The sequence below is a fragment of the Leptodactylus fuscus genome, chromosome 4, assembly GCF_031893055.1.
Source record: "Leptodactylus fuscus isolate aLepFus1 chromosome 4, aLepFus1.hap2, whole genome shotgun sequence".
Lineage (NCBI taxonomy): Eukaryota > Metazoa > Chordata > Amphibia > Anura > Leptodactylidae > Leptodactylus > Leptodactylus fuscus.
In genome coordinates, this window is record NC_134268.1 from 115,793,129 (window position 1) to 115,805,245 (window position 12,117).

The 12,117-nt window shown below is 38.7% G+C and overlaps 1 protein-coding gene across 1 annotated transcript in view; it reads left to right on the plus strand.

Annotated features, from left to right (window-relative positions):
• The window catches only part of CDH18 (cadherin 18), a 551,467-nt gene that overhangs the window by 504,021 nt on the left and 35,329 nt on the right, over positions 1-12,117 (plus strand). The window contains exon 9 of the mRNA XM_075270978.1: positions 5,361-5,479. Within this exon, the coding sequence (XP_075127079.1) occupies positions 5,361-5,479 (119 nt within the window). The remainder of the gene's footprint in view (positions 1-5,360; positions 5,480-12,117) is intronic.

A 12,117-nucleotide genomic window follows, 5' to 3' on the forward strand; every position in this document is an offset into this window, starting at 1 on the left:
CATTTGGAGCAAGTTCGCAGATTTCATTGTTGCAGATATGTATAGCGAAAGTAAACCCCTGGCAATCTCGGCATTGCAACTCTTGCTTCCTGATACCCCTCTCAATTTTTTACATCACGCTCAAATTAGATCTTCCTTACTAAAATTGTTGTCTAGCTTTGAACCTTGTAGGAAATTGACTCCCTTCGAATCTGCTTTAACCCAAAAAGACTCAACGTCCTTATCAATATCCCAGTGTAGGAAATTCCTGACACATGCACCAACGTTTGAGAAACCTAAGTATCTGGTCGCTTGGGAAGACGAATTAGATCGGACTTTTGATGAAGCTGACACTAAGCTTATACTCTCCAACTCACTAGGCCCACTGCCATGTGTGCGACTTCAAGAAACTCATTTTAAGATAATATCAAGATGGCATAGATCTCCAGTATGGCTTCATAGACAGAAACTGTCGGATGATGACTTGTGTTGGTGGTGTGGTACCTCACCAGGTACACACCTTCATATCTGGTGGTCGTGTGAGAAGATTAATACATATTGGTTGCAGATTGAGAAACATATCAAACGTATAGTTGGTTCTTGTCCTCGCTTATCACCAGAACTGGTCCTCCTCTCCTTACCACCTGACCATATAAATTTCCCCTCGCAAGATCTAGTTATGATTTTATTGGAAGCTGCGAAATCTTTGATACCCCTATATTGGCTGCAACAAGACGTACCACCAATTAGGCACTGGCTTGAAAAATCCTTTCAAATCTATAGATTTGAAGAAATCATGAGTTGGACTACTAGATCTCACGCTAAGTTTCTCAAGATTTGGAAGCCATGGGCCTCATTTGTTAATGGCCCAGAATACCTGCGCCAATTAATCCTATATGGTTGATATCAATTCTGGATTATCCTCTTTTTCCTTTTTTCTTTTTATGATCCTCCCTTCCCTCCCCAATCCCCCCCTCCTTCTTACCCTTTACCCTTTATCTTATTTTATTTGATTTTATTTTATCTTTTATTTTATTCTATTTCTACTTTACTCTAGTTAGTACCTATCTAGATATTTTACATCCCCCAGGGGTCCTTGCTTAGTATTTAATCTTAGTTTGTCGCTAATTATTTTGATTGAGTGTTATTTGGATTCATCTATTACTCAATATCTATATCATGAATCCTGCATAGACACTTGGATGTCCCTTTGATTTAACTTCTTGCAGGTAGCTGTTGATATACTATTTATATACTTTATTGTGCTTTATATTGTATATTGTCTATTGTTTACGAAGGCTGTGTACTGTTCTTCTTTTGTTATTATCTGCCGACTCTACACCTTTTTGGTTACCTTTATTATTGCTCTCATCTTTGGCATGTAAAATGTAAAAACTTAAAATTGACTAAATAAAGAATTAAAAAAAAAAAAAAAAAAAAAAAAAGATAAGCTAATCCTTTAATTGTCCCACAGTGGAGAAATTTCAGCATGTTACAGCAGCATAGTAATACAGATACAGGATAATACACAGTAATGTGTTACGGAAGTAGACACACATATGCTGAGAAGAGAAGATATACTAGGAGTCCATAGCAGCTAAGGAACAGAAGAAGAAAGAAGGAAGACTTCATAGTCATAATCATTAGAAAAGACCACATGGATCATGCCCTTACATTTTCTCCTATCATCTTAGGATAGATAATTGTTTATCCCAAGCATGCATAAATTCATAAATTCACAAACACATCTGCTGAAAGTTTTTTCCACACCTCTACTACTCTTTCCGTGAAATAATATTTTCTGTGATTGTTTCTGATCCTCCCCTGACCAATTTCAGATTGTGTCCCCTTTTTTTCCTCTTTAATTATGTCTATAGCTTTAACCCCTTCCCGACATGTGCCATAATAGTACGGCGCATGTCGGGTCTGTAACTATTACAGTAGACAACCGGCTCTAATGCCTCCGATCGGTCCCCGGACCGATCAGAGGTATTAACCCCTCCGGCGCCGCGATCAAAGGCGCCGGACGCGCCATTTTCCCGACGGCGCATGGGCGCCGCCATTTTGGCCGTGATCGCCGGCTCCTGGAGCATGCTCCAGGGCTGACGTCCCGTTGCCATGACAGCCGGGAGCCTTGTACAGGCTCCCAGGCTTGTCTGCAAATCCTTTCTTTTGCAGGCTGGTCTAAGCAGCCTGCAAAAGAAAGGATGCTTTTTTTGCAATGCATTGCAATGCATTATCATTGTAATGCATTGCATTAGTGATCAGACCCCCTGGGGTTCAACACCCCTAGGGGGTCTAATAAATGCAAAAAAAAATAAAAAAAAGTTAAAAAATATAAAAAAAATATAAAAAGAATTAAAAGTTCAAATCACCCCCCTTTCCCTAGAACACATATAAAAGTAGTTAAAAACTATGAAACATATACATGTTAGGTATCCCCGCGTCCAAAATCGCCCGCTCTACAAATCTATAAAAATATTTTTCCTGTTCAGTAAACGCCGTAGCGGGAAAAATAGTCGAAAGTGCCAAACCGCCGTTTTTTCACTGTTTTGATTCTGATAAAAATTTGAATAAAAAGTGATCAAAGCAATAACATTTCCCGAAAATGGTAGAACTAAAAAGTACACCCGGCCCTGCAAAAAAAGACGCCCTATGCATCCCTGTACACTTACGTATAAAAAAGTTACGGCCGTCGGAATATGGCGACTTTTAGAAAAGAAATTTTTTTAACACCGTTTTGGAATTTTTTTTAGGGGTCAAAATGTAAATAAAACCATAGAAATTTGGTATCCCTGGAACTGTACCGAAACACAGAATATAGGGGACATGTCATTTTGGCTGCACAGTGAACGCCGTAAAACCAAAGCCCGTAAGAAAGTCGCAGAAATGCATTTTTTCTTCAAATCCACCCCATTCTGAATTTTTTTCCTGCTTCCCAGTACATTATATAGAATATTTAATGGTAGCATCATGAAGAAAAATTTGTCCCGCAAAAATTAAGACCTCATATGGCTTTGGGAGCGGAGAAATAAAAAAGTTATGGGGTTTTGAAGGAGGGGAGTCAAAAACGAAAAACGAAAATCAAAAAATGCCATCGGCGGGAAGGGGTTAAAGTGTAGCTGAACTTTTTTTCCCCCATAAATCCAAAGTTCAGGTGAAGATAACAAAGTTTGAAATGTTTTCCTGATTGTTCACTTATTTGCTTTTTTTCTGAATTAATATTCAGGTGTCTTCTGAATTGACTCATTTAATGCAGCAGTGAGCCTCACATCTTTGTCCTTCTCCTTTTTGCTCTTCCTCTGTCCCCTTTCCATTGAGTTCATTGTAAACTGAGACTGACTGTGCATGTAATACAGAAAAAATGCATCAGATAAGAAGTAAGACGGGAGATAAATAAAGACACAGACACTTTTCTTCAGTGAAGTATAATGCAAAGTTTGTTGCATTTACCTGCACTATTGATTTTTGAAAACATAGGTAAAATAATATCTCCCTTTTTCTCTTCTTTCCTCAACACTATACAGGTTATGTACTTTAAGTCTCTCCTGATATATTTTATGCTTCAGACACCAACTTTTTTGTAGCTGCCTTTGACATCTTTCTTTTAACTAATTGCTCACTTTAAAGGGGTTGTCCCATAACAAGGATCCTATCTATACTGCTAGTTTATGTGGATATAAGACTTTTTCTAAATACATTGCTTTATTAAAACTGCTTTGTTTTGCCGCTATCTTAATTTATTCACTTCATTATTTGCATATGTTTCTATGACCACGGGGCTTATCTGCTCAGTCCCCAAGTGACTAGCTACCTGCTCTCAGGGGGGGAGGGAGGGGCTGAGTGCTGGGAGTAGCTCTGAGCTGTGTATGTCTCTGCCACAGACAAGCAACAGAGCTCCTCAGATAGGGAAGGTGAGAGCCCCGGGATTTGTAAACTCTTATCTCCTGCTCTTCCACTTATCAGTCGGTTTAATTGAATTTGGCTGATAAGGGCTGAGATAGGGAGTCCGGTACCTCTGTATGTATTACAAACTGACTCAAATCCAGCTCTGCTACATCAGCCTCTACATCAGCTTCATACTGTGGTAATTCATTTACAACCAATCCCTCATTACTGACTGTAAACATAGGAGGTAGCAGGTAGCAAACAGGTAGCAAGTGAAACCCCACCCACCAATGTGCCGAGAAAACCAGGAAGTGAAGAGAGCACACAGCCTGCATGCTGCTGAACAAGTGTGATGGGAATATCCCTTTAACTTTGCATTTTTTGTAGACTTGTCTTCAGTCTCCATACAGTATTCTAGATGTAATCTCATTGGTGCTCCTGTACAATAGGATCACAGTAGTCTCTCTGTCTTCCTACTGTTTATACCTCTACTATACAGTAGAGAACCCTACTTTCTTCATGCTGCCTGACTTTATTGTGCATTCATTTTGAGGCTTTTGGTCCATACAGTGTAGCAATGGTGTATGAAACTCCAGCCTGGGTCCTATTCCCTTGAATAGGGTTGCTTACGGCCATATGCCTCATATATGTCTTCCAGCAGTTATGATTGCTATAACACAGAAGTGAAAACCTTTTCTTTGGTTCTAAAAGCTAAACTTAGAAATTATTAAGGGACTAACATGCATTTAAGGTACGAGTTATATGCCAAGTATAATTACTTGATACATAAGTTAAAAATCTGCAATATAAAAATGACATTTCCAGGAAATCTTTACAATTTTAATGTGACTATTAGGGGATTAATCTGCTGCTATTCACATTATATACAGTATAGATGGTGTAAGGTTATCTGAATTTGCTGATTGCAGTAATCCCAGACCCTTGTCTTGTTACGGTCCTAAAATGTCCTTGTCATCATCCTATAGCACTTGTTGACCCTTCTAAAATGGAATACCTGTTTCGGTTGGCCTCTGAATATGACTTGTGTCTGTTGTGACCTTTGACTTTTATTTAGCCTTTGCTGCACTTTATGGTGGTAATACCTCCACTGTTGATATGTGGTCTTTAACTGCTATACAATAAATACCCTTCATCATATACAGTATATAAGATTAACCAGTCACAATTACAAGCACACTCTGACTTTATCTCGGAGACTTCTTCTCAGTTAAGCAGAAAAGCTTGGTTTTCAATATGTTCCTCCAGATGAATTGAATGAAGGTTAGGTTTTCTATCCACTCAGTCATCTATGAAAGTACCTTAGAGAGTGGTCTTGTCTTGGAGAGAAGTCATGTGTTGTTTGGGACCCCTCATTTCAGTGAAGTGGTTGATGTTTTTACTTGCATTCATTAGTTGGACTGTAATTTGTATTGTTATCTTTTGGAATAACTAATATGTGGCTATTCATTAAGATATACTTTCACTATTCACAGATAACCCAAATCTTGTCAGCCACGTTTCAGTGGGAATCAAAGTGTTAGATGTGAATGACAATCCACCATACATAGAAAATGAAGATGCAGTTGTGTGTGAGAATGGAAGACCTGGGCAGGTAACTATTTTATTTTTTAAACCTTTTTTTTTTCAAGAAGATGATTCTATTGTCATAATCAACATCAAACAATATACTGATCCTAGGGATTATGCATCATTATATCAGCCATTTGTAGATATTTCTTGCTGTTACTATTTTGTTGAGTCTTCAAAAAGGTTTTATCACAAAGGATTCTTTGCTGTAAATGTTGTTAATCTGTGGCTTTTTCTTTAAAGAACAAAACAGCATTAACCCTTTAAGGAGGGGGCCTAGTTGCACCATTAAAGGGGTTTTTGGAGAATAAGATATTTTTAGCCTATCCTTAGGTTAGGACATCAATATCAGATTGTGGGGGTCCAAAAGACAGCATCCTCACTGATCAACTGTTTGAACAGACCACAGCATTTGATGAGTGATTCAACCTCTTCACTCCTCACCCACACAGATCTATACATGGTATTGTGGCTACATTTGGTACTGTCACTTGAATGGGACTGGATCTGTGATATTAACACGGCAATCACTGCACCGCTGCTATAACCTCACTCATCTGATCTGTGAAGAACCTGGTGTCAGACCTCTACTAAGGATAGAACATCAATATTTAAATCCTGTAAAACCCCTTTAAGGCTCTGGTGACTATTTTCACTTTTATATCTCTGTTTTTCAGAAGTCCTACATTTTCCCACCAACATAGCCATGTAAGGGTTTATTTTTACATTTAAAAAAAAATATATTTTAGATGGCACTATTTTGGGGTAAATGCATAGCTTTTATTCAAGTTTACTTGGGGACTGTGTAAAAAAAAAATATTGGATAAAAACCATTATGGTTTAAAGGGGTTCTTTAGGATGTAATGATATACTTACCTATTGCTAGAGATTGCTGATGATGGACCCCAGGGCTCAGGTGACATCACAACCTCCAAGTCATGTGACCCAAAGCAGCATTTGTATCCCCTAGTCACTCATTCCCTGATCTCACTGGGAACTAATTAAATCTGCCCCATGGACATTTTTTTTCATATTTAGAGTAGTACTGTTAAAATAAATAAATAAATAAATAAATAAATAAATAAAGTAGTTGAATTTGCCCAAAGGTCATGGAAAGAGATGTATAGTGCTTCTTTAGTATTAGACTTCTTTGGTGCATAAGGGCTCATTCACACGGGGCAAGAGGGGGTGGTTTTTGATGCTGAATCCACCTCAAAATCCTCCTCCTCACAATTGAGGTCTATGTAGACCGCTAGCATCATTTTTTCCGTGAGTGGTTTGTTCCCGGTCACAGAAAGAAGCAAGTTGCCCTTTCTTCAGGCAGATTCCGCAGCTGATTCAGCCGTGGCATCCGCCTCACGGCAGCACCCTCCAGACCCATTAATTTGGGCCTTCTCCGGAAGCCGCGACAGTCGCAGCAGGCGCATTTTGGCTTCTCGTGTCAAAATCAGGACCAAAATATGCGGTCACAACCCCCATGTGAACTAGTCTTTACAGGGGTTTGTGCTAAACTTTACAATGGAGCCCCTTCTCTTCCATTTTTATTACTGTCTACTGTATTTGCTGGCATACATTTACTGTATATTTATGTATGAAATTGTGTTTTTGTGATCACCAACTTGTTAGACTATATGTAGTCTATTTAGGCCTGATTAAAATGTTCTGTTTTAACTACCAATTTTCAATTTTTGTGACTCTTGTGGTACCATATAAAGTTCTGCCTTATTACTTTATATACTTCTCACTGCACTTCTCAACATTTAAATTGTACCACCAAGAAGGACAAGCCTTAAGGTTATGGAAATCCCTCCTTCTAGGGCAATTCCATATTGAGTATGAGTACCACCCACAGAAATACACATTCTAACACACCAAGTGTTATGTTGTATTTCACTATATATAGATGATGTTTGAGATCATTTGAAAATATAATGCTGAGAAAGTCTTTGGCAATACATGTGGATTCATTTTACTTCCTCTTACCATTATGTACAGTATATACAGTACATTGTTAGAAGATGTGCATTTTTGTTATTTAGCAATTTATGGTTATATTTCTTATGGTGGATTTTAACTACATGTACTATTATGTTTTCGAGGGGTGGGGGACCTTGTTAGCGCTCTGGTGCTTTTTAAATCACTTTTAACAATTGAGCTTTTCCTCAATAAAGTTGTTTGCATTTAACTATTCACGTGAATCCATTTGTTTACTTAAGCTATATACATACCCATTTTCTTGACATTACCATTTGTATTGTGTGGGTATGTGGTTGGATGTAAAACCCACAATTGGTATACATGCTAATTTTGATTTTTTTTGTGATCATGTTTTCAAACACCTAGCTCCAATCTGTGACATATAGGAAGGGAATAAAAAGTTTTTTAGTCAAACGAAACCTTAAAAATCTAATCAAGTAGTGTGAGATGATTGCTTGATGCCAGGACCATTTTAACACATTGGTTGGCTCTGTGCAAAGTGGGCATCAGTAAGCATCACTTAGAAATACCCCCCAAAATACTTATACTCTTATACTCACAAAAATTATAATGCTCCCTCAGTGGCCCCCACATAGTGTAATACCTCATACTCTGGCAACATACATTAACCTGTCACCCCAAACATTAACATCTTTTCTCCAGTGACCCTTCAGATGTTACACTGTGGGCTCAACTGAAGAGGGACATTATAATATAAAACCCCCTCCTGATTGTCCCCACAGTTTCATGCCCCTCCTCATTGCCTCCACAGTTTCATCCCTCCCTCTTGGTTGCCCCAACAGTTTCATGTCACCATTCTGATTGCCCCCAAAGTTTCTTGTCTCTACCAGTTGTCCCCATAGCTTTCATAGCATTATGTCCCCTTCCAGGTTACCTCCACTGTTTTATGTCTCCTCCAAGTTGCCTCCACTGTTTTATAATGGACCCTTCACACAGTATAATGTTCCATAGTGGCCTCCATACAGTATAATATCCTATAAGGTTTGCATAAGGTTGGGCTACAATTCAGATGCTCAGCTACAGATATTCCATGAACCACTTGCCACCCTTTTAATGGCACATCATGATGTAGAGAAAGATGGCAATGGAGACTTGAATGGAGGTCTTTCCTTTTCAGTGAATGGTCACACTTTTGTCTTGTATGCAATGATAGCTGTAGATTGGTCTAGAGACCATGTGGGCAATGCCATGAAGAGGCTTTCCCAATGGAACACCAGTCCTGCTTCTGGGATTATGGTGTAGGGTGGTTGGTAAAATGTATAGTAACCGTACCTCTCCAGTCTTCAATTACACTAAGTACACTAATAGCTCTGTGTTATATTGATTTGGTTATGGTCAAAGTCTCCAAAGAGCCATTTTTGAACAGACACCTCCAGGTTGCATGTTGCACATGCTACATTGAGCAGCCAGTGTGTCCTAAATGTGCTACCATGGCCACCAGCCTCTGGGCTTGTTGACCATCAAGCATATCTGGGGCTTCTTTGGTCAACAATTGCATAAGAAGCCACCAGCAGCCAATGATTTGCATGTGTTAGTGCATTCGGTGTGTTATAACATTCCTCAGACAACCATTAATAACCTCATTGATAGTATACCAAGGTGTGTTAGAATGTGTATTTCTGTGGATGGTACTCATACTCAATATGGAATATACTGAGATGTTTTAAATGTGTTGCTTCCATTTTTGTTTGCATATTATTATGTCTATCGATCTTATTCATTTGAGAATTTATCATTCTAATTTTGTTCTTAGTGTAACAGTTTGAATGTTGAGGTGTATATGAAAACCTTGCTTTATATTATATTTTCTTCAGTGTTACCAAACCTGCTGATAAGTACTTTATTATAACAACATTCTGCACATAACCTATTTTCTGTATTTTCTCTCTGAAATTGTATGGTGTTCTGAACAGTTTATCAGCTCAATTTACAGATCAAAATCTACAGCTCTAATTTTAAGTCATTGCTCCAATAATACAATATTTTTGTGAGAGAAATATGCATTTCAGAATATTATGTACTGTTACCAAAATCCCACAAAAGCTTTCTATTACATTTATGTCAACCCTAGATTTAATTTATTTAACCGGTGAGAGATACATGTGTCTCTCATTGACTTACACACAGCGAAATGCCTGGGTAAAGGGCTAAGTAGCTGGAAAACAAACAAATAAAAACTCACAATTTATACTAATTTAATCCATGGTTCTAGTTAGAGGTATGACAGATAGAATTGTTTAATTGTATAAAAAGGCAAATTCAGTTTCTTTGTAACGGTTTGTTTTTGGTTATAGACGGAAACTATCATATACAATAACAGTGTTTCTGGTTATGTACTTTATATAATATTGCTGCCTAAATCAACTTCATGATTATGTGAGCATTGTCATCCAAGTATGTGTCAGTAAAAGGCCAACAGTCCAGCATTAAACAGCAAAATCATGTCCCTCTTTAATTGTATTCCATATTATGTTCTTATTACTGTGTATTAGTCATATTGTAAAAAGTGTTAATGGGCTGTTGCAGAAACAGCTAATTAAGTAGTGAAAATCCCATTTTGTGTCCACACAAAACTGATGTCCAATTTGTTGAAGGATTCCACTTTGTCTTGAAATCCATTCTAAACAATTTCACAGCAAAGTCTTGAAAAGCTGAGGCCACACATTGCTGAGTGGGTTTAGCAGAAGGGAGAGGTATAGGGGCCTCCTTTATATTTCCTACCCCTTTTGAAGCTACTCTTGGTTTTGACTAAGAAAAAAATGCAACAATATCTACAACAACAAAATGCAGCCCAAACTGCAGAGGGTCTCTGCTGCCTTCGTGGCCTTTCAAATGGCAGAAGCTTAAGAGGAATTCATATTCACTTTCCACCACTATTTTCCAGCCACCAACTATCCTTGAAGAGTTGCTGATTCAGAGCTCCAGCATTCAGTCATGGTTTTCTGCTGCTATTTAGGCTCAGATGAATGGTCCTACTCAGCTGGGAGTCTCGAGCCACAGTTATCAGTTTGATATCCATGGAAAGATGAAGTGGGATGCTTATTTTTTCACTGTCCCACTCCAGTCTTTGCCTCCCATTGAAATCAATGGGGGGGGGGGGGCAGAATTCGCCCCCAAATCAGCAAATTCCTATGTGTAAATGGCCCTTAGAGTGACTATTGGGTTAATACTACTGGTATCCTGGCAATCATGTGACCATTTATAGCTGTGTATTTAAGAACAGACACAAGAGAGGTGATGAAGTAGTGACTGGAAAAATAGGAAGATATGTAATGATCAACTTAAGTCAATTATGGAAGTGACTTTGTAGGAATCTTTTAGAAATCTTGTTTTTGATTTTTTTTCTTTTAAAGTCGACGTTTGCAAAATTACATCACAAGGTAAAGTTGCATCTTTAAGACAACATCAATGGTAACATAAGTAAAACACTAATTGATGATTAATATTAATTTGTACTACTGTTATGTAGTCTTTATTATAACATGCAGTGCTTATGTTGTTACATGCAGTTATATGTGAGTTAATGTACTAGTTATGCATATGTATAACTGATGTTATGCTTTTAAGTAATACAGTTGTACAGTTATAATTATATCTAAAAATGATATAGTTATCAATCTTAATTCCATTTTAGCAGAATATACAGAAACCTGTTTAGAAATGGCAACATTCAAGTATAATATTAACAGATTTAAGTTCTATGGTCTCACAATGCTAAAAAATGAATTTATATTAAATGCCTATGCTAGTCACTGCTAGTTATTGGCTGGACAAGTATCTTGGAGCATTTTATGTGGAGCCAGGAGACACCAGGAAAAGATGCTAAGCACAGACTGAGACAATCTAGACTATAGCACTGGGGGATCACAGAGAGGCAAGTAATTTTCCCCATCTTCACCCAATTGGCAATCTCTATGCATGCCCCCCACCTCTTGCCTACCCCCTCTTTCGCACCTCTGCCCCTCCCACGCCCATGAATGCTCCTCCCTTTTCCTCTATACAACAGGTAGATGAGAGGTGTCTAGTCAATAGGCAGAGGAGCATATGCGTGACTATAGCCTACCTGCCGACCCTCACCTGTTCCATTAGCGCTAGAACCTAATTAACTGTCAATAGTTTATTTGGTGGGACTTTAATGCTATGGTCCTTTGGTTCATGCCAAACCACTGCACCACAGACCATATCTACACCCTGCACAGCCTCATCAATACCCACGTCCACAACACCAGAAGAGGCAAGATATTCACCTGCTTCATGGACTTTAAGAAGGCGTTTGACTCAGTATGGCACCCAGGCCTGCTCCTAAAGAGTGGAATAGGAGGAAGACGGTATGACATAATCAAGAGCTCCTACACTGGAAACCAGTACAGTGTGAAGGTGAATGGGAAAAGGACAGCATACTTCCAACAGGCCTGAGGGGTCAGACAAAGCTGTAGCCTGAGCCCAACGCTCTTAAACATCTCCATCGATGAACTGGCTGCAGCCCTAGAGGCCTCACCAACCCCAGGCCTCACCCTGAACAACCGGGAGGTGAAGTTCATGCTATACGCCGATGACCTCCTACTCCTGTCCCCCACCAAGAAAGACCTCTAAAAAAAGCCTGTCAGTAGTGGGAAAATTCAGCACTACATGGGCTCTACTCATCAAGCACAAGAAGACCAAAGT